At 34.5% G+C, this 24,472-nt stretch overlaps 1 protein-coding gene across 1 annotated transcript in view; it reads right to left on the bottom strand.

Annotated features, from left to right (window-relative positions):
* COL24A1 (collagen type XXIV alpha 1 chain) overlaps nucleotides 1–24,472 on the bottom strand; it is a gene marked incomplete at its 5' end in the record, with an annotated part of 325,357 nt that overhangs the window by 94,729 nt on the left and 206,156 nt on the right. The window contains 4 exons of the mRNA XM_082688569.1: nucleotides 554–607; nucleotides 864–917; nucleotides 4,276–4,383; nucleotides 6,492–6,545. Of these exons, the coding sequence (XP_082544695.1) occupies nucleotides 554–607; nucleotides 864–917; nucleotides 4,276–4,383; nucleotides 6,492–6,545 (270 nt within the window). The remainder of the gene's footprint in view (nucleotides 1–553; nucleotides 608–863; nucleotides 918–4,275; nucleotides 4,384–6,491; nucleotides 6,546–24,472) is intronic.

Genomic DNA, 24,472 nt, shown 5'->3' on the forward strand with positions numbered 1-24,472 from the left:
AATATGTTATGAAATATAAAATCTTTATCTATTTAAATGGAAATCTTTTACCTACAAAGCTTAACATAGCCTATTTTATACAGTTGAGATTCCTATAGGTCCTAAGAAGAGTCAATCTGCTTTAATTACATAAAAAGCAGTTTAGGAATTTGCTCAAAGTTTCAGATTTCCAATGATATTGTAAATCAACAGGAGTACTATTGTAGCTATTCTTAATCCATAAAAAATTTAAGTATAAATGTACTAGTTAGTCATTTAATCTGTAGTCTCACAGTTTGTTTTGATAAGTAATTAATTTTACTTTACCAAGCTTTACAGATTGCAAAGTGCTTTAACATATATTATTTCATGAATATCTATAAACAACCAATTGAAGAAATTTAATGACATCTACATTTTTGTCCTTTATTATTTATCTTCTAGAATTTTCAAAACTTCCCAAGTTGAAAAGTGTTTCTTTTATTCCATGAAAATGTTTCCATGCATATTTTCAGAAAGAACACAAAAATTTAATATTTAATTCTAGAATTAAAAAGTCAATATATACACATACCTTTTCTCCTTTAGGTCCTGGCAGGCCAGAGAGTCCTGGTTGACCCTGATGGCCCTAACAAAAGGACAAGTAAGCAGACATTCTCCACATCATTTGTGCATGTCCTACCTAACACCACCAAGGCCATGCTATTAGATATTGCAATATTCTGAAAGAAAAACAAGATTCACTGTCTAGGGGGCTGAGGCCTAAATATATTAGAAAGGTTTATCAGTGAGATTTCATTTTAATTGGCATAATCAGGATGACATCTTTATATAACCATTTTCATGTAATACACACATTTTAATTTCCAATTAGAAATGATTACCCTATATCCTGGAATTCCTGGTTCTCCATCAGGCCCCATCAATCCTAAAGGCCCCTAAAAAACAAAGTAAATATTAGAGAGAAAACAACTGTTTCAACCATTAATCTTATACTCTTATTATTTATGTTTGTTTATTGATTTATTTATTTAGTACTCTTACTACTTAAAATTTAGATTTTTCGAGGTATAGTATTTTACTTAGTATGAAATGGGAAAACAAAAAAATAGCATTCTTTTATTTTTCTTCTGAGCCACAAAATTCCCTCTAAAAAAATGTCCCTGTAGTTTACTTCTGGAATGAATATTCTTAATCATATTAAGAAAAATATTTTCAGTTATTAGAATCCAATAGGTTTGTTTAAGTTCTTGGAAATATAGTTTGTATCTGACAAAGTTTATGGTAGATGTGCATCATTGAATATTAGAATATAGCCTGATAGTTTTTGGTATTATTATGATGGGATCATAAGGAAAGGAAAACATATTCATTGGTAGTTTCAGATGCTTTGATGAATAAAGTTTCAGCTCCAGTCAAACTTGTTAAAATAGAAGTGATTGACAACTTATGTGCAATAATCATCCCATTATTGTTTTCCTTATCAATATTTTACAGATGAGGATACTATATAAATTAAAGACTAATTAGTAAATGTCATAAAATACTGAAAAGGTGACTCAGACAACTGAAAAGAGCAAAAATAATAATCCTAAAAATGTCTTACGCTTTATACTATTAAAAAGTTTCCACACCAACTCTCCTATTTGTGTTTGAAACTAAACAGGAGATGAGAAAATTAAGGAACAGAATAGGGATATGCCTAACCAAATATCAGATGACCAGAAGTTCTAAATATGATTATTTAACCAAAGAACCATGAGAACCACCTAGCATTAAAGTGGATATAGAGTAAAAATATTAAAGTAAATAGATAGCTTAAACAGCATCTATAAGAAGATATAATGGAAAAAAGGACTGCATTATAAATCATAAAGTCCATAAGAAATGAACAAAAAAAACCTAATGAGACAGAGGTAATAACAGAATGAAGGAAATAACAAAACTTTATTAAAGCATATGTAAAAAAGATATAAGTAAATGGAAAGACATATAGTGCTTCTCTACTGAAAGATTCAATATTAAAGGAACTTGAAGAGCTGAGTTTAAAGTTCACATGGAAGAGAGAATTATAGGAAGAGCTGAACTTTTTAGAAAAATGAATTATGGAGTACTTGCCCTGAGAGATTTCAAAAAATACTGTAACAGTATAGTAATTTAAACGGTGTGGTATTGGACCTAAGAACAGACTAACAGATGGACAGAGGAAAACAGAGAGAATGAAAACAGGCCAATAAATATTTGAGAGTTCAGTTTATGGTAAAGGGGGGATTTCAGAAAAGGGGGAAATAGATTGACTGTTCATTAAATGATCTGAGACAACTGAATATCAAGTTGGAAAAGAGAAAATCAGTTCTTTACAACTTATTTCATAGCAAAGAAATGAACTTCATATAGGTTGGGGGTTAAAAATAAAGCCATAAAAGTATTTTAAAAAGGATATTGAAGAGTATTTTTATATAATTTAGGTAGGAAAGGGATTTCTTATGAAGAAATAAAACCTCAACTGTAAAGTAAAAAACTGACAAATATGATTATATAATTAACCTTCTGTCCAGCAAAAGATTTCACAAACAATATTAAAAGATAAATGACAGAAAGGGAAATATATTTGTAACATATCTCATAATACATTTAACAAAATATATTATCTAAAATATATAAGGCATTATTGCAGGTCAATAAGAAAAAAACAACCTGATATAAATCATGTAACGTGCATATGAAAAGGCAATTTCTAGAAAAAAATACAAATTACTTAACTGCAATCAGGGAAATGTAAATAGAAAGAAAATGAGACACACTTTTTCATTTATCAGACTGTCAAACATCAAAAGGATTAACAGGAAGTACAGGTGGTGGGAGAGTGACTTTGACAGAACCTCTGGGAAGGTTAAATACATGTCAACATTTAAAAAGTGAATATTCTTTTTTGGTGGGATCCTTGTCTGGTTTTGGGATCAAGGTGATGCTGGTCTCATAAAATGAGTTTGGAAGTTTTCCTTCCATTTCTATTTTTTGGAACAGTTTCAGGAGAATAGGAATTAGTTCTTCTTTAAATGTTTGGTAGAATTCCCCCGGGAAGCCATCTGGGATTGGGAGGGAGACTAACCATAAGTGACTCTTAATCTCACAAAAGAAACTGAGGGTTGCTGGGGGGAGGGGGTTTGGGAGAAGGGGGTGGGATTATGGACATTGGGGAGGGTATGTGCTTTGGTGAGTGCTGTGAAGTGTGTAAACCTGGTGATTCACAGACCTGTACCCCTGGGGATAAAAATATATGTTTATAAAAAATAAAAAGTTAAAAAGTGAATATTCTTTTTAGACAAAATCCAAAGTAGAAGCCTACTTTGATGGCAAGATTCCAGATTAATTCTGATGTTCATTAAAAATTAATCACATTATATAAAGTTTTAAAATATATAAACAAAAAACAGAGAAATACTAGTGATTTAAATAAAAGGAAGTAAGAAAGACTTCAAGTAGTAATGATGAATATGTAAAATGAGCCTGAGACAAACTTTCTCAGAACTTTGTTCTGAGACAACAGATGGATTATGCAATGCTCTCAAGAAGGCCTTGGTAAAAGTCTAGAATTTGTGAAATTTCATGGAGAGTAGAAAATATATATGCATTTTGTATACAAACTTACAAAACAGTAAAAACACTAAACACTAAATCACAAATATTCTGCATCTCTTCTGCTAGGACTTTCTGAACAGGTCCAAATATATTAGCACCACAATTTTGCTATTATTGGTTCAGAAGTACCATGCTAGCCTTGTTTCCAACATCATATAAAATGCATGCGAAAGATTAAATATTAGATGTTATAGATATTGATCACAACTGGTTAAAAAAAATCTCCAGATAAGCATTTGGAGCCCAAGCTAATAAAGAAAACTCATTTTTAAATAAACCTACTTTTCAAAGCAATTTGCCAATCCTGAAAGTGTAGTTTTATACAGATATTAAATTCTGATTTTTGAGTGTAAAGCATATAAACTTTCTTACTTAGGTTAGGAGTTATAATCTGATATTTTTAAAACTCCATTTCATATTTTATTTCCATTTTGAGTTTTTTTTCCCCTTTCCCTTTCCCGTGTCCAGAAACCACTAAGCCATTTAAGTACTGTGGAATGCTTACAATTCTCCGCAGCCCATGGAGGTAGATTATTTTCAATGGAACTATTGCTTTCTCTGTAAAATTAATCAAGGGATGAAACTTTAAGGACATGGATACATTTCTTTTCCATCCACAGTGAACTTAGGTCTGGAAACAAATCAGATACTAACCACAGCACCTCTAGTTCCTCTGGCACCCTTAGGACCACTTTCCCCCATTTGTCCAGGAGCACCTCTGCTTCCAATTTCTCCTGTGGACCCTATTTGTCCTTTATCACCCTGTGGATGTCATTAGTAAGAGAGAAAAGTGAGAAAAAACAAATTTTTACTTAGATGAATTAAGTATATCATATACCTAGAATGACACCAGACGACATTCCGTAAGTAAAGAGTAACTTTGCTTTAACTTAATAGTAGTAGAGACCATCACTGACAATAATAAACCATCACTACCTAGGTTATCCTAAAGATATAACTTAAAGTAATTTAGGAGAAAGAACATTTAAAAAACAATTTTGGTATATTATGAATCACATCTTCTTTATCCATTCATCTATTGAAGGACATCTTGGCTCTTTCCACAGTTTGGCGATTATCATATGGTTTTACTTGCTTGTGGAGAATAAGGAATAACATGGAGGACATTAGGGGAAAGAAAGGAAAAGAAAATTGGGGGAAATTGGAGGGTGAGGCGAACCATGTGAGACTGTGGACTCTGAGAAACAACCAAGCGTTTTGGTGGGGAGGAGGGTGGGGGTTTGGGTGAGCCTGGTGGTGGGTAATGAGGGGGGCACGTACTGCATGGAACACTGGGTGTGGTGCATGGACAATGAATCTTGGAACACTGAAAAAATAAAATAAAATAAAATAAAATAAAATAAAATAAAATAAAATAAAATAAAAACAATTTTGGTTAAACACCCAGGGGAGATCTGGTGTTCATGCTGAATTACAAAATAAGTTTTTTATCTTGAAATTTGTTATGTACGTATGTTCTCATGCATGCACATATTTCTTGTTACCATGAGAAAACACAGGCCCTATGAGAATCCTGTTTCTATAGACAACTTTGATGCCACAAAGATCTCTTTAACGCAAAGTTTCCAGTGTATGGTTCTATATATTCATAATCATCATTCACTGGTTTTCAGTTTGCCTTTAAAATCCATAATTTTTTTAATCAATAATATTTTTTATATAATTTTGCATCCTTTTAAAAATTAGTTAGTTGCTTTCTGTTTTCCATTAAGCTGACTGATCATTCTCTACCACCAAAATACAGCTGCTTTGAAGCAACTTTAAGTACTATAATTCATTTTCTGAAAGTGGGAACCAACCTGTTCTATTATTGATATTCAAGTAGATAAAAAGAAAAATTAGATTCTGATCACAGTCAGGAAGTTTTTGGTAGTTGTAATAATTCCCAGGGGTGCAGGTTATTGTAAGGACTTACACTGTCCTACTCCTAATGTTGATTTTAGATATAACATTATGCATGATGAAAAGAGACTTCAAATATTGGGGTTATTTTCATAGGCAAGAATAGTTACTAAGTATATCAGAGATGAATCACTGAATTCTACTCCTGAAACTAGTATCACACTATGTTAATTAACTAGATTTAAATAAAAACTGGAAACACACAAATAAAGAAAAAAAAGAATGGCTACTAAAATTTACCTCATTCATTTTTCTTTACTTTTTATTCTCACTTATACTGTCCCTACCTTATGACAAAGATAGAGTGAGTATATATTAGCAGAAATGATGAAATTGGACTTTGGGAACTAGATATGGTGTGATTTGAAGCTAAGTATAGTAATATATTTAGAACTGCTGTGGTAGAATTAAGAAAATCATTTCTGTCTCACCAATAGTTGAATAAATTATTGACCCCATACAGAGATGAATTTTTCATTATAACATTCTAGTATCTTATAAATATATCATCTTTTAGTAAAATATAAAAGAAACAAATAAACCACATACTTGATTTGTGTTTCTTACTCAATATATGCGAAAGCTAAAATCAATCATTACCACAAATGGGATAGTGTTTTCCTTTTCTCTTTTCCTGCCCATAGTCTACTAAATTTTTGGCAAACAGGAGAAGGAAAAGCAAAGATCTTTATAGAAACTACAAAGTAGGAAATTTGTCTTTAAATAATTAAGGTGAGGGGTACTCCTAAGTAGAGTTAAATATTAATTTATACAAACATGCCTTTTAAGATCAATATATAGTTCTTTATTACTTTATATCCATGTAAATAAAAACATCACAGCATCCTATGGAACTTGGGCCACATCAGAAGAAAGATGTGCCAGAAAAAGATGTAAAAAAAAAAAGAATGTTAAAAAAAACCATAAAAAGATGTTAAAAAAACTACCTTTTTCCCGGGACGACCTCTTTGTCCTGGAATTCCCACAATTCCTTCAGGTCCCTGGATATTCAATATAAAAAAGAAAATAAACTGTTAAGGAAAGGACTAGATAGGAGTGTTTAAATACTTACATCACATAATCACTGAATTGAACACTATGTAAAAATGAGGATTGTTTTCAACAATAATTATTGTGCTTGTGCATTTATTTTTAAAGATTTTATTTATTTATTTTAGAGAGAGCATGCATGCACGAGTCGGGGGAGGGCAAGAGAGCTAGGGAAAAGAATCTCAAGCAGATTCTGCACCAAATGCCTAGCCCCATGTGGGTTCCATCTCTCAACCCTGGGATTATGACCTGAGCCAAAACCTAGAGTCTGAGGCTCAACCAAATGAGACACCCAGGCGCCCCTGTGTAATTATTTAAAAATAGGTCACAATGATTTAGAGGTCTAGCTGTTACTAGTGAGTAAAATTTACATATACAAACCAGCCAAGATAGATAAAATTAAACTGTTCTTTATTATAGGAAGAAAATTACTTGGATTCAGTGTAACTGTTTTAATTGGTAAGACTGTAATTAAAGTAAACCCAGGGCATCCATTTTAGCAGTTCTATGAGCTGCTGTGGGTTCAATATCTTATTGAATATACAGGATTATAAAATATATCTAAAAATGATCAAGAATACTCTGAAAATATTATTGGAGTAGGTTAGGAGATTTTCTTTGATCTATGGAAACTAGGAGAGAGGGAAATACATGGAGAAAAAGGAGGTAGTCACATTCAACTGTTTAAAACAATATTTTCATTTCAATCAGTATTTTATTTAGACAAACACAGAAGTTTTTAATATATATTTTTTTAAAGTAAAAATTGGCTAAAATATTTTAGATGTCATGTGAATTTGCAGGTCAACAATAATTAGGCTTAAATGAGATCCACAGTAAACCAAAGGATGCAAGTTCTAAAATGGCTAATAATTAATCATGGCACTCCTTGCATTAGCTGGAAATGAAAATGGAAATCTCAAATTTGTGTCCCGAAGCTTGGAAAACTGCAAAAATGATGTAGACAAGAAATAAATTGTGGTTTACCACTGTGCTATGTAGGCTCTTGATAAATATTTGTTGAATGAATAAACAGATACCTAAGGAAATGACTCATGCCCTCTACTCCTGAGCAAATGCTCTTCTAGATTCACGAAGTCACTGAATTTAGAAGCCAAAATGGTTAAGTTCTATTGCTGTAGTTCTAGCTGCATCCAGAGGTTGAAATGATAGTTGCACTAACCTGTGATTTCTTTGTGGTTAATGTGGAGTTTTAAAAGGAGGCAGATTAACTTTCATTAGAGATTAATGGTGTGAACTTTTTTTTTTTTTTAAAGATTTTATTTATTTATTTGACAGAGAGAGATTACAAGTAGACAGAGAGGCAGGCAGAGAGAGACAGAGAGAGAGAAAGAGAGGGAAGCAGGCTCCCCACCGAGCAGAGAGCCCGATGCGGGACTCGATCCCAGGACCCTGAGATCATGACCTGAGCTGAAAGCAGTGGCTTAACCCACTGAGCCACCCAGGTGCCCCAATGGTGTGAACTTTTAAAAAGTCAGACTGCTTGTTTCTTATTCTGGCTCTTTCACCTTACTGCAATACGACCATAAGTAGATGATATAACTTCTAAAGGACCCAGTTTTCCATTAGTTAAAGAGGTAAAATAATACCTTTCAGAAGGTTACTAATATTAAATGAGATAATGCATGTAATGCTTATTAGAAAGAACTGGACTTACACTGAAGAGCCTAACTCAGTTCTCACTACTACTGTTGCTTTTTTCAGGCATATTATGTAATATTCAAATATATATAAAAACATTAGAAGGTACAAAAAATACCCTTGTACCCACCACCTACTTGAAGAAAAATAAGCAATATACATATGTACATATTTGAAGTCCCTTTACACATACCTTTCCAGACATGTCACCCTCTCTCTTTACTCAGGTGCAAACATTGCCCTCAATTTGTTTATCATTCCCATGCATTTCTTTATACTTTCACTCCATTTGCAACATATGGTTATTTTGCATCTTTTCAAACTTTAAATAAGCTGTACTTAATATATTCTTTTGAAACTTTGTAAACACACATTTTGTTTTTGAAATCAATCGGTCTTTAATCCATTCATTCTCTGGTTTTAATTCTACAGGATTCCATTTTAGCACACATTTTGTTTTTGATATCAATTGGTCTTTAATCCATTCATTTTTCTGGTTTTAATTCTATAGGATTCCATTTTCTTACCAAATCATAACTTATTTAAACCTTTCCCTACTGATGAATTTTTGGCATTTTTTTCTTTTATGGATAATGCTGCAATAAATACCTTGTGCATCTCTCTATGTGCCATGTCAAAGTTTTGTTCTGTTTTCTTGAAGTTAAATTGCTGAGTTATAGAATATACACAACTCCAAGTAGACAAGATATTGTCAAATTGTTCTCCAAAGTAGTTTTGCCAATTTACATTTCCACAGCAATGTTTGAGTCTAATTACTCCAAATCTTCTGTAATGCTGGGTACTGTCAGACTTAAAATATATCCATCTCACTGTGGAAAATGATAAATTGTTTGTATCTTCAATTTGAATATTTCTGATTACTAAGGAGGAATGATTATCTATTCATACTGTTATCTGACATCTATATGTGAATCTCTGGCTCTTATCTTCTGTCCAATATTCTCCTGAGCTATTCTTATTGAGTTGTACATGAAAGATTTTATACATATTCCTGATACTTGTATTTTGCTCATTCTATGTAATACATATTTCTTCTCTCAGCCTGTAGCTTATTTTCTCATTTTGTTGAACATAATTTTTGATTAATACAAACTTGCAGTTGAAATGTATTCATCATATTCATCAATATTTTCTTATTTCTTTCAGAGTTCAGGAGATCCTTCTCCTCTCCCTTCAGGAGATCATGAAATAATCTCATAAATGTTCTCATATTTAACATTTTGATGTTCATAGTTAGGTCTTCAATTGGAATTTCATTCTTTTGTGTGTTTGCATACTGGTGTGAAGGAGCTGTTTTATTTTGTTTTCCATTTGGATACCCAATTGTACCAGTACTGTTTATTGAATAATTTCATCCTTTCCTTAGTGATCTTCCATCTATAATCAATTTATCAAACTTCAAGTTTCAAAATATACTGAGATCTGAGTCTAGGTTATCTTCTATTTCCACTGGTCTCCTCTTTGTCTTCTGTGAATGAGTGTGACACTGATTAAATTACTCTAGCTTTAATAATAAGTTATGATGCCAGGTAGGGCAAGTTCTCCCTTCCACACACCACTGTTCTCCCACCTCCTGCAACTTGTTCTTGAAAACTGTCTTGATATCAGTCCTTTGTTCCTCCACATTCCTTTTAAAGTCACTTTTCATTAATCAAATCTTATAAATAATTCTTGTGGGATTTTGACTAAAACCATATTGGATTTATAGATTAATTTAGGGGAGAGTTGATAATTTTTTGATATTGAGTACACCTACCTATGAATATAAAATATCTCTCCATTTATTTAGGTCCTTGTTAATAAACATTATTTTCAAGAAAACTTTGCAAATCTTTTGTTAGATTTTTAAAAAATTTATTTTTTTTCAGTGTTCCAAAATTTATTGCTTATGCACCACACCCAGTGCTCCATGCAATACATGCCCTCCATAATACCCACCACCACGTTCACCCAACCCCCCACCCTCATCCCCTCCAAAACCGTCAGTCTTTTGTTAAATTTATTTCTAGGGGCTTAATTTGGTTGTTGGTTGTATTATAAATAGTATTTTTATTTATTTATTTTTGTAATTTTATTTTTCAGTGTTTAAAGATTCATTGTTTATGCACCACACCCAGTGCTCCATGCAATACATGCTTTCCTTAATATCCACCACCAGGCTCAACCAATCCCCCACTCCCCTCCCCTCCAAAACTCTCAGTTTGTTTCTCAGAGGCCACAGTCTCTCCTGGTTCATCTCCCCCTCTGATTTCCCCCAATTCCCTTTCCCTTTCTTTCTTCTAATGTCCTCCAAGTTATTCCTTATGTTCTACAAAGAGTGAAATCATATGATAATTGACTCTCTCTGCTTGACTTATTTCACTCAGCATCATCTCTTCCAGTCCCGTCCATGTTGATACAAAAGTTGGGTATTCATCCTTTCTGATGGAGGCATAATACTCCATTTTATATATGCACCATATCTTCTTCATCCATTTGTCTGTTGAAGGGCATCTTGGCCCTTTCCACAGTTTGGCAATTATGAACATTGGGGTACAGATGACCCTTCTTTTTACTACCTCTGTATCTTTGGGATAAATACCCATCAGTGCAATTGCAGGTCATAGGGTAGCTCTATTTTTTAATTTCCTAAGGAATCTCCATACTGTTTTCCAGTAATAGTATTTTTTAAATTTTTCTAACTATTGCTGGGGAAGAGGAATCTATATCTTTGTATATTCTTATATTTAACATCTTGCTAAAATCTCACTGATTCTAATAATTTATCTGTAGATTATTTCTCTTATTTTACTATACTGGCTGAGTCTCTGAGTAAATGTTGAATAGAAATACTAAATAGTGGTGATCTTTGCTCATATCTTTGAGGTTTCACCATTTCATATGATAGTCAACATGGATATTAAATTTTTATAAATACTTCTTGTTTCATCTATTGAGGTTGTATTTTTTTTCTTTCTTTAATTTATAGTTATGTGACTTAAAGTTACAATTCTTAAAAATGTTAGGCCTTTGTTGCAATACTTGTAAGAGAGGGAATTCATAAGTCCTTTTATTATATCAACATTTCATAACTGCATTGAACTCAAATACCCAGATGTCAGCTGATACTACTGTGTGGCAATGCTATCTGGCAATGAACAAAGCAGTTTAAACATCATTGTGTTTATATATTTAAATATTAATAACAATTTGTAGATAATGTAAAAATGTAGATAATGTAAAAATGTGACAAATTTAAGTCTCACAAATGTGTATAATTGGGAAATTTATTACTCTGCAAGATGGTTTGCACATTCTTCAAACTTCCATTCTCACCTCATTTTCAAGTTAATTACCTTGCTTTGTACTGCACTGAGACCAGTAGCAATTAAGAAAGAGAAATCTCTTCCCAACACCCAATGTACAGACGTACCTCCTTATGTACGCACATATTGTTTCCCTTCTCCGATGAAGGAAGGAGTTTCCCTATTTCTTACCTGAAGCCAGATCCTCACTTGGATCTAAACCATGTCCTCTTGGGGCGCCTGGGTGGCTCAGTGGGTTAAAGCCTCTGCTTTCGGCTCAGGTCATGATCCCAGGGTCCTGGGATCGAGCCCCACATCGGGCTCCCTGCTCAGCAGGGAGCCTGCTTTCTCCTCTCTCTCTGTCTGCCTCTCTGCCTACTTGTGATCTCTGTCTGTCAAATAAATAAATAAATCTTAAAAAAAAAATAAAATAAAAAAAATAAACCATGTCCTCTTTAAGGCCTTCTCCTACACTTGCACTATCAATTTTTTGCTCTTAACGGAATCACTTCCAACAGCAACTGAATATGCTGGATAGCACTCATTTGAGAAAAATCCTTCCTTGACCTCATGTCCCTTCCTCCCTTTCTATTCACTCACTCAATTTCTCAGGTACTCTTCTAGTTCTGTTTTTGCTTCCCCATCATAGCAAAGCTTTTTGAAAGATTTGTTTATGCTCATTGTCAATACTTCTGTACTTCTCTTTCCATCTTCATTTGGGCTTTTGTTCTTACCACAACTCTGCAATTGCCTCCTTTTGGACAACTGACCTTCAAATAGCCACATCCAATAATGCAGTGGCTCATTTTATCTGAAACTGTTTTCCATTCTTACAACTTTTAAAAACTTTTGTTTACATGGCAGCATGCTTCTCAAATTTTCTACTTATTTATAACATTTCTTTATCTCCTGATAGACTAATGATTCCTAAAGTTATGTCACCTCTCCTGACAGCACCAATGACCTGATTTTCCCACCTACTGACATCTTTTTGAAGTTCTAATAGGCATCTCAAACTTCATGTGTCCCAAACTGAACCCTGAATTCCCTCCTCAAACCCCTAAACTTTGTCTCTCCTTATCTTCTACATCTCTGCTGTAATGGGGCAGTATTTTGAAAATTATTAAAATTCCTTTTCTATTTTGCCTTTTTGAATATATAGACTTTACCCTATTCAGCTTGAGGGGTTCATTTGCCAAAGAGCTGAATGTATTACGAGAAAATTTTTCTTTTTTCATTGTTTGCAATTTTAAAATTCCCAAGTTGAGCCTAGGGTACCCAGCACACAGGCTGTTCTATATTATAGAGAAGACACACTTTCCAATAGAACTCTAAGGCCTCCACTAGATTATAGAAGGATGAGGATATGACATAGAGAGGATATGACATACAGAGAAGGCCAGTTTTTTTTTTTCCCCTTTCCCTATTGATTTCAGGAATATGCACGAAGGCAAAGAGAGAGGGAGAGACATAGATGTTCAGATTTTCCTCTTCCTGAGTTTTGGCAGAGTGAAACCCTTGTTCCCTACTACCTCTTCAGAATGTAGGAAAGGTACCTTCTCTTTAGATTTCAATTGATTTATGGCCATGTCAATTTGGATGCTCAGGAAAATAAAAATGAAGAATATTTGCTAAATTTTCCCAAGCTACTCTTTGATTCCTCTATGATGTAGACAGGAACCTAGAAACACCTGGGGAACTTGTGTGTGTGTGTGTGTGTGTGTGTGTGTGTGTGTGTGTGTGTGTGAGAGAGAGAGAGAGAGAATAGTCATTACTCTAGAATAGTCATTACTCTAGTAAGATTGGCTCTGCTATAAGGGCTAAAAGGCAGATTTCCTGGGCTAGAACTGAATGAGAATCCAGAAGACCTGAGAGGGATCTGCAGATTGGTGGAAGTTCAGAGGGAACACCCCCTCCCCCAAAAGAAATGAAAACTACTAGCTATAGATGTCATCATCACAGGCCAGCAAGGTAGGTGGTAAGCAAATTGACAAGGACGTTACCATGTCCCTATCATTATGAATAACACCTGCATCTAGAACCAAGACCTCTTCACCCTTACCATCAGCAGACATTCAGACTCTCTAATGGGAAGGAATAAAAGAGGGAGGTAGAGAACCGATAAATTTGAGAAAAAGTATCGTAGGAGTCTAAGTCTTATCTACAGAGACTACTAATTTATAGGCATAGATTGTTTAAGCTTTCAGCTGAGTTGGATTTAAAAATTTATTTTCCATGACAGCCTGGGTGGCCCAGTCAGTTAAACATCTGACTTTGGCTCAGGTCATAAACCCAGGGTCCTGGAATGGAGCCCTCTGTCACGATCCCTGCTCAGCAGGGGAGTCTGCTTCTCTCTCTCTCCCTTTGCTTCTCCCCCTGCTCATGCTCTGTATCCCTTGCTCACTCTCAAATAAATAAATAAAATCTTTAAAAAATTATTTTTCCCCCAGCCCCTCAAAAACTCCTCACTAATCAGTAACTCAGAGTTTGTGAGGAAAACCGGATGAACCAAAAACAGTATCACGTATTTGCACCTGTGTAAGTACCAGTTTGTAGCCCCATGCTATGCTTAATAGTATGATTACCAATTCAGTTACTCCAGCTAAAAACCAGGATTTATTCTTTATAATTTTTTCCCTCTTTCTCAACATCCAAAACAATGAGCAAATCCAATTGACTCTATCTCCAAAATATGTCTTGAATGGGATCACTACTCATTATCTCTATTGCCCTCTTACATTCCAAACCACCACACCAGTTTTCATTTACATTACTGCCACAGCCTTCTAAATTCACTTTTATCCTCAGATCTGTTTCTTCAAAAGACCCCAAATTATCACTAACACCGTTAATCAAACACATCTCCTTGTTTAAAACCTTCCAAGTGGCTGTCCACTGAAATCAGAATCATCATCAAACCTCTTATCATGGTCTGCAATCCTCCACATAATCTGGCACCTTCTATTTCTCTGGCATCATGTTTTCCAGTCGCTTACTACATTCTAGCTCCTTGGCCACATTTCCCCCTTTCTAATAGCGCATCTAATAAATGCCCTCTCTGCCGTAGGGCATTTGTGTTAGATGTTCCTTCTGCCTAGAAAGCTTTTTCTTAGATATTCACACTACTGGCTTACCTTCAGGCATCTGGCTCAGTGTAACCCTAGGCAGCCCTTTTGTGACCACCTTAATTTAAAATAGCCTATACCTAATCACTTTTCATCCCATTACCATGTTTTATTTTTTTCACAGCACTTATTACTATCAGAAATTACCATTCTTATGTACATTGCTTTCTCATGCTACAGTGTATGTTCCAAGACAGCAGGGAACTTGTCTGTTTTGTTTATTGCTACAACATTAGTACCCAGAACAGTGCCTGGCATATAGTTGACACTTAATACATACTTAATACTTAATAAACAAAAGAATGATAGAATGAATGCCCATTCTATCATTTTTATTTAGTCTTAATAGGACAGTAACCTAGTCTACTTGGTGTCCATTTGTAAAGAAATAACATCTTAAAAAGCATGTATTAAAGTTCATAAACCAAAGTTTATGTATAAAAGGTGTAGTGAGATATTTTTATGCTACTAAAACTTTTAGTTTCTAAGAAATGTAGCATATGGATCTACTTGAAACATTTTGCACAGTAAACTTTTGTACACTTGAAGAACATATTATGTGTGAAAAAGGGGGTTGACTGTATTCTATATTATATTTTCTTTTTACATTATAATCAGAAAGGTTTCCCCTGGTTCTTTTGTCCACATTTTTTTTTTTCTTTTCAAAGACAGGTTTTCTCTTTTTGCAGGGGTTGAGGGCAGGTGGCAGAAAACTTCCACTGATATTAGGCTGGCTTATTTTAGTGCTTGTTCTGAAATGCGTAAAAAATATCTTGCTCTAAAATGTGGGCTATTAAAAGTTAACAGACCCATTGCAACCCATTTGTGTATTCACAAGCTTATAGGGCAGACTGGAAAAATAGCAACAATTTTTAAATGTGCATGTTTTAATAGATTTCTTCAACAATTATAAAAATAAGAATCCTTTTATATAAATGTCATGTTGACAAAGAATAGTCAGCTTGATGTCAAGCCTACTCATAAAATAGAAGGAGTTGGGATTGCAGTCTATTACTTTAAATATGTGGGAATAGCTGTGCTGTTTTCAAAATAACACACCATATATATTTTTTAAACAACTTTGAGATATAATTCACATTCCATATTATGAAACTATTTAAAGTGTACGATTTAATGATTTTTAGTATATAGGCACAGAATTGTGCAACCATTACCACAATCAATTTTACAATATTTTCATTGCCCCAAAAGAAATCCTGTGCCCATAAGTAGTAATTTCCCATTTTCTCCCAACCACTGCACTGCCCCCCAACCTCCAGTCCTGGGCAACCACTAACCTACTTTCTGTCTTTCTGGATTTGCCTTATTTGGGATATGTCATACAATATGTGGTCTCTTTTGACCAGCTGCTTTCACTAAGCATAATGTTTTCAAGGCTCATCAAAGTCATAGTATGTATGAGTATATCATTTCTTTGCATTGCCAAGTAATAGTCCATTGCATGGACATACTACATTTATTAATATACATTTACTAATTCATCAGTTGATTATCATTGTGATTATTTCCATTTTTTGGCTATCATAAAAAATGCTGCTATAAATATTTATGTACATGTTTTGTCTGAACCTTGTTTTCACTTCTATTGGGTCTATACCTAGGAATAGAGCTGGTGGGTCATATAGTAACTGCATGTTTAACATGTTGAGAAACTGCCAAATTGATTTACCAAGTGGCCACATCATTTTAATCTCATCAACAATGTATATTTACATCCTCATCAACACTTGGTATTTTCTATTTTTGTGAAAAATTTTAAATTTTTCTTATTATAACCATCCTAGTCAAGTGAAGTGGTATCTCATTGTGGTTTTATTTGCATTCTTTTAAAGGTTAATGATGTTGATCATCTTCTCAATTGCTTATTGGGTAACTATATATCTTCTTTGGAGAAACATCTGTTTAAATGTTTTGCTAATTTTTCAATTGGTTTATCTTTATACTATTGAGTTGGAAGAGTTCTTTATATATTCTGGACACAAGTCCATTATTATATATGATTTGCAAAGAGTTTTCTCCCCTTCCACAGGTGCCTTTTCACTGTCTTAATGGTGTTTTATGAAGTATGGAACTTTTAATTTTAATGGAGTCCAATTTATTTATTTCTTTTGTTATTCAGTACTTTGGTGTTATCCAGGAAAACTTTGCATAAATCAAGGTCATGAAGATTTACTTCTATGTTTTCTTTCAAGACATTTATAGTTTTAGCTCTTAAATTTCAGTATAAGACCCATTTTGAGTTAATTTTTGTGTGTAGTGTAAGGAAGGGTCCAACTTTATTCTTTTGTATGCAGATTTCCACATGTTCTAGTACCTTTTGTTGAAAAGACCATTCTCTATTTGAATTATCTTTGTACATAACATGCTCTTGCAATTCAAATTTACTTTGTTCTATTTTTGTCCCCCTGGGGTTTATTGTATCCTTTGAGATAGCCAATAACATTAGATATACTAAACAAAGTTTACAAGTTATAAAGTGATTCCTATATAACTATATAACATATAGTCCTATATATCATATAACATAACAGACTATGTTCCTCTTATGCTTGAAACCTTTCAATGCCTTTTTACTATACTTTGAATAAAACCCAAACTTCTTACATGATTTAAATAATCCTTTATGATCTGCTTCCTATTTATTTCTTCAATCTCATCTCAAACAACTTTTGACTATGTATTATGCTGCAACTGTGAGTAGCTTCCTTTAAGTTTTCCAGAAATACCTAGACCATTCTCATTTCCACAACTTGGCCCTTGTTTTTCCATCTACCTTGAATAATCTCCCAAAGTTCTTTGGAGAGCTGGTTCTTTTTCATTCCTCAGGTCTTACCTTATTCCTCCCTGATCCAGAGAAGTCTTCCCTCAATGCTCTGTTGGAAGCAGGCTTCTCTTCCCTTAACCAGCTATTCTTTTTCATCACCCTAGTTATGATCATCTCATTGCATTTATCACTACTTGCAATGATCTAGTCTATGGTCAGTGCTCATAATACTATAAAATCTGAGATCAGGAATATTGCCCATCTTGTTCCCCTTGATCCCCACTGCTTAGCAGAGTTCTTGGTTCATAGAAAGTACTCCAAAACTTTGTTGAGTTACTGAATGGACAAATACATTTTACAGAGTCACCATTTGTAAGGCTAATACAAATTTAGGAACATCCAAGCTAATCCACCCACCCTCCCTTTTTTTCTTTTAAAGCTATAGAGCCTTTTTTCCCAAAGAAAACCTGTACAGAAGGCAATATATTAGATATATATATACAAAGATTATATTTTCTGACTCACCTAATAATAGAAGAATACTCCTGCCCATTCAGCATCCCTTCCTGACACAGCTATCCTGGGAAGTTCTGCATTGCTCCCTTTATGTGTAATGTGTAAACTGAGAAACCAAAGAATGACTCACCCAACAATGTACAGCTCTTTAGTAGTAGAGCAGGGATAGTGGTAGAACAATTCTTGCATAATGGTCAGTGCAGAGTTCTTTCTATTTCTGTGTTGCTTTATGACACAACAGTTCAGAACAAACAAGCCTAAGACCAGAGTCATAAAAATCATTCAGAAAATAAAGATTTAAATAAGTCCTTTACTCCCTAATGCCACTGACCTCAAATTTCCAAAGTTACTATTTTTCAGAGTTTCCTGGGAAATTACCCCAGAAATAAGAGTCATGTATATATTTATCATTCTTTTTTAACTACTGATAAGTCCTCGCATCTCTCTGACTTTGCTTTTAAAGATTCTATTGAGAAAGCTTCTAAGCCTTACTTGGTTTCATGTTTTAAGATAGTCCCCTATTAACAATGATCCTATTGTTCTATACAAATGGAAAAATCACACTTCAATAAATCCAACCAAGTTTTGTCCTAACAGAACAAAAGAAGACAATTTCATTTTTATATATTCAACTTTTAACTCCCATAGTTTCACATCTGTTTAGATGTTAGACACTACAGTGATAGATTTTTTTTTTAAGAAATGGGTGACAGACCATAAGTCAGGCAGATGTTTCTTTTCAGATGTTTCCAAATTCTTTTCCCCTACAGTGTTATACATGTAGACAACTGAACACTTTAGCACGTAATTCAAGCATAAAATATACATACTAAAATTCTGTTCAAAGAAGTCTACATTTTAGATTTGGGAATTTGTTACTGATGCTTCCTGTGCTTTATTTTTCAATCTAGTTCTCATTTTCCAATCTTCTAGAAAGAATAACATTTCTTTCCTTGAAAAACAAGTTTTATTTCTTTTTCTCATTCTCTTTCTTGTTTATTTTTTAAGAATAGGTAGCATCTTAGTGACATTGCTTAAGGAAGAATTTTTTAAAGTGAAAAATAAATCCAACATCAGGCTGTATGATTAAGCAATAGTTCCTTGGATCATAAAATTCTTTTGAAAAAATGTGCCATGGTATTTTTATTGAGTTTATGAGCTGAAAGGCATTTAAAATTCCAAGGAGAACAACAAAAAGAATAAAAAGAAACACACATGTGTTGTTACTAAAAAAAGGCACCAAAGATGTGTATGAGGCAAGATTGTTCCTGGGAAAAATTATGAAGCAGATGAAATCTGTGTTTATCATTTTTCCATGTCTTGTTTTGAGCCCCTTTTTTCATCTCTGTTCTGCCCATCACCAGCTGTCATGCTGCATCATCCCCTCCTGGGACTTGTGTCTATTATCCTATGGCATGGCTAGGCCCTTCTTTTTCTTAGTTTTGTTCTCCCCACCAACATTTAGTGTTCTGCTGGGGAAATAGATTAAGTGATTGAAAAAAATCCATACCAAAGTATTAATAGTTGTTAATGGCTAATGATTTTCTCATACAAAAATGAATTTGATAAGAACTCTCAGAAATATAATCACACTTCTTCAGCATTTGTTCCTTGGCTTCTCTGTGAGTCCAGCCTTTATTAGGGGTAATAAAGATGGAAAATATCAAGAACTCCAAAAAGGTGAAATATAAGGCCAGCCTGGTTACCTCATGTGGTGTGGCTTAGAGGAACAGAAGTCATAATAAAAGAACTAGACAGAGCCACCTCTGCCATCTGCTATATTCTTAGCTTTGTCTGAGCCTGTGTTATTGTTGTTGTTGTTTTGTTTTCAGTTATAAAGTAGGGAAAATAAAGCATCACTAGATTATTGGTAGGATCCTATGAGAAAATATAAGTGAAATTCTATTGGTCAGGCTGGACCAAGAGTTTGAAGATAATTTGGGCGGGGGTGTTTGATTCTCTAATGCTTTGTATTTGCTGCAGTGGAACACCTATCATAGTTTTCCAGGACTGAGAGGGCAAGACAGAGGAGAATTGGGCACTTAACCACTTATGTAAAACCAGAGGGAAAAAAGACTCAATTTGCCAATTGCTGAAAAATAGGCAATGTTTCTGGTTCACTTTCAAACTTTAACTGTCATGTTGAAGTACACTGGTACAGTTGTTTATTATTTTGGGGAAGAGGTGAGATGGCATTATTTCTAATTATTGCTAAAGGAATCAAAATTATTGGTAAATGATGTGAATGGTAAGACAGCCAATGTGTGATTCATTTATGGTATTTGTTCTATTCTTCCAGATAGAGCTTCTTCTCGGTTCTTGGAAATGTAATTGAGATTACTGGGGGCAGGAACTATCTTTGAAAGGCTGAGTAAGATTCCCATGATCTCATATTTAAAGATGTGAGGAAGATGAACAGTAAAATAAAAAAGTAAAATATCCAGAGAGGCCATATCTGAAAGAATATAACAAATATCATAAACTAAGGATTTAAGTAAAAGACAAGATGTTCTCATTATTTATTTACATCTTGTATTTGCTCTGTGGTTAGAGAATCTGTCCAATGTGACATTTAGAATTTCCCTTGAAGTAATACTACAATTTGAGATCAGATATTGGTAGCTTAAATTAGCCTGCAAAGGATTTCTTATGTCATTCTAGAGTTAGGATATTACTCTATAGGAATAATGTCAGCTATATGAATAAAAATCAGAAATATTCAAAGTAAGTTTGAGATAACACAATGTTCCCCTTCAAATACTTTATGACAGAAGTTCCATAGCTGAGGTGACATCATCAGGATAGTGACATAAGTCATTCCTGAATTCAGCCACCCTCAGAAGAAGACCAACTAGCAAATATCCACATAAAAGACCACCATTGTGAAAATCCCAGAACCTGTAAGTGAGGATGAAGCACTCGCCTAGATCACAGAGATACAGCAGACCACAGTAAAAAGGTGAGAGTAAAGATTTCATTGTCCTTTCCCCAGAACAGCAGAGCACTGCATCAGGTGGCTCCCTTGGCTTACAGTTTCTCCAGTGAGGGAAAGAAAACCAAAGGTGGTCATTCACCTTCCCCAGGATTATGGAATGCTTTCAGGGTAGCCTACTAAGGTCTTACTTCACAGGGTTCACTGGGGAAGCCTGGAGGCTTGACCACTAAGGATCAGAGAGAGACAGAGAATGGAGGCAAGGATTATAGCAACCTGTACCAGACCTTGGTGGACTGCATTTCTCCTTGCAGTAGCACCTGAGCGAGATCTCAGGCAGTGATTCTGCACTTCCACAGAGCTGAGTTGATCTCTCTGTCTGGTTAGGAGTTTGGCTGAGGGTTCTGCACAATTTGGGTCCCCAGCCAAAGGGTCATACCTGCTGTGGAGCCCATTATATGTCCCTGGGTAGCAACCTTGCCCAACAGCTAACCACACACTTCCATCCCACTATGCCTAGCCATAGAACCTGGACAGTTATGGAGTCCATGCTATAACTCTACACAGGCAGGCAGTCAAGCCAGCAGTCCTGTCAAAATGTTGGGAATGACCACAGAACCTGAACAGCAGTCATGGGAAGCCTTGGAACCTAGCTTAAAGTACTGCCCAGCTGTGAGGCCCAACCAGCAGTTCTACCCAGCAGCAAAATCTATCTTGTGGCCCTGTAAACTTACTAAACACAGCTTGCAACCTTGTATAGGCAAGAAACCCAGAAGGTGGCCTTGTCCAACTACAAAGCATAGCCTTCAGCCCCACCTAATAAAACCACAGACAGTAAATCTACTCAATCATGGAACATATAGCCTCCGGCCCCAGCTAACACTGAGATACAGCTGAAGAACCTACTTAATCAGAAAGCCTGGCAAGTGACCTTACCCAACAGAAGGGCACAGCCTGTGGCCCAAGTAATCCTGAAGCATAGCCTGTGACTCTATACAAACTTGGGGCACAACCTGTGGGTCTGCCCAACTCTGAAGCTATGCTTGTGGTCTCTGAACATAGAGTTCAGCCAATAGCACTACTGAGATAGGGTGCACAACATGAGACCTTGCCTGACTACAGAGTCCAATCAGAGATATTGCCTTGCCAGGGAATATAACTTGAGACCTCACCCTACAAGCTCTCCTACCCAACCAGGGTGCATATTCTCTGGCCTCACTTGAAAATGATGCCCAGTCAGTGGGCTCACTCAGTTCCAGAAAACAGCCAGTGACAACCTTTTTCCAACCTCAGATCATGGGTAGGGCCCTTGCCCAACTGGAGACCTCAACAGTAAGCTATGCCTGTCCACAAATACTACCAGTTAACAAGTCAGCTAAATATTACTAGTTAACCAATCAGCTAAGCAGACTGATGAAGGTCTTTCCTTGCCAAAATAAACCTCTAATGTCTGGAAAAGGGGCCGCTTATTCAAAAGTGAAAATACCAGTGCAAGGATACAAGGACCATGAGGAATCAAGTAAAGATGACAATGCCAAAGGAAACTAATAAAACTTCAATAACTGATACCAGAATAATGGAATTCTATGGACTTTCTGACAAAGAATTCAGAATAACATCTTAAAGAAGTTCAATGAGTATAAGAACTGATACCAGAATAATGGAATTCTATGGACTTTCTGACAAAGAATTCAGAATAACATCTTAAAGAAGTTCAATGAGTATAAGAACACACAAATAGACAAATAAAAATAATAAAAACAATGCATGAACAAAATGAGAAATCTAACATATAAATAGAAACCATAAAAATAAAGAAAACAAAAATTCTAGAGATGAACAATACAATGACTAAACTGAAGAATTCAATAGAGAACTTTAGTAGTAGACTCAACCAAGCAGTAGAATCAGTGAACCCAAAGACAAGTCATTTGAAATTACCCAAAAGAGTTAATAGGGGAAGAAAAAAAAAATAGAAGAACAAAATAAAGGGAAAAAAGTCCATGGTGCATATGAGATAGCATCAAGTGAAATATGTGCATACCTATAATGCTAGAAGGAGAAGAAAAAGAGCAAAAAGTCTATTTGAAGATATAATGGCTGAAAATGTCCCAAACCTGGGGAGAGAAATGGACATCCAGATTATTGAGGACCAAAGGATCCCAAATAAGTTGGATACAAAGAGTAACTATGAAACACATCATAATTAAATTATAAAAAAATCAAAGACAAAGGAAGAATTTTGGAAGCAGCAAAGAAAAGCAACTTCTCAAACAAAAGAGAGACTCTGTAAGACTATAAGTACATGTCTTAGCAGAAACTGCAGGCCAGGGGCACCTGGGTGGCTCAGTGGGTTAAAGCCTCTGCCTTCGACTCAGGTCATGATCTCAAGGTCCTGGGATTGAGCCTCACATCAGGCTCTTTGCTCAGCGGGGAGCCTGCTTCCTCCTCTCTCTCTGCCTGCCTCTCTGCCTGCTTGTGCTCTCTCTCTCTCTCAAATAAATGAATAAATAAAATCTTAAAAAAAAGAAAGAAAGAAACTGCAGGCCAGAAGAAAGTGGAATAATTTCTTCAAAATATTCAAAGAAAAAAAGTCAATCAAGGATACTATACCCAGCAAAGCTGTCTTTTAGAAATGAAGAAGTGATAAAGACTTTCCTCAAAGAACAAAAGCTGAGGAGTTCACCATTACCTGTCTTACAAGAAATGTTAAAGGGTATTTTTTAGGCTCAAAGAAAAGAATGTAATTAATGTCATAAAAACATGAATGTATAAAGCTCACCAATAGATGTAAATATATATTCAAAGTCAGATTCTCTAATATTGTAATGATTGTGTTATAAATCACTTATAACTCTAATTAAAAAGTGAAAAAACAAATGCATTAAAAATAACAATAACTAAGATAATTTGTTATTGTATCATAATTTAAAAAGATGTAAATTGTAACATCAATAACCTGAAATATGAGGAAGGGAGAAGAAGTAAAAGTATGGAGTTTCTGTACAGTATTGAAGTTGTTATCTGCTTTAAATAAGATGTTAAAACATATTTTATGTTAGCCACAAAGAATGTCATAGATACACAAAATTTTAATAAAGGATTAAGTCATACTGCTACAATAAGTCATAACATCACAAAGACAACAAGAGAGAAAACAAGGAGATATGATCTATAAAACAGTCAGCAAACAATTAAGAAAGCAGAGTTAGTTACACTAATATGAGTCAAAATAGACTTTAAGCTAAATATAATCATAAGACAAAGAAGGTCATCATATCATAGTAATCAATAATATGTAATTATAAATATTAATCAATAATATATAATAATTATAAATACATGTGCACCAAACTTTGGAGCTCTTAATTGTTAAAGCAAATATTAAAAATAAAGGAAGAAATTAATAGCTGGTTCTTTGAAAGAATTAATAAAATTGATAAACCCCTAGCTAGACTTACCAAAAAGAAAAAAGAAAGGACCCAAATAAAATCACGAGTGAAAGAGGAGAGATTACAACCAACACCATAGAAACACAGTTATAAGAGAATAT

The sequence above is a fragment of the Mustela nivalis genome (genome assembly GCF_964662115.1).
Source record: "Mustela nivalis genome assembly, chromosome: 10".
Lineage (NCBI taxonomy): Eukaryota > Metazoa > Chordata > Mammalia > Carnivora > Mustelidae > Mustela > Mustela nivalis.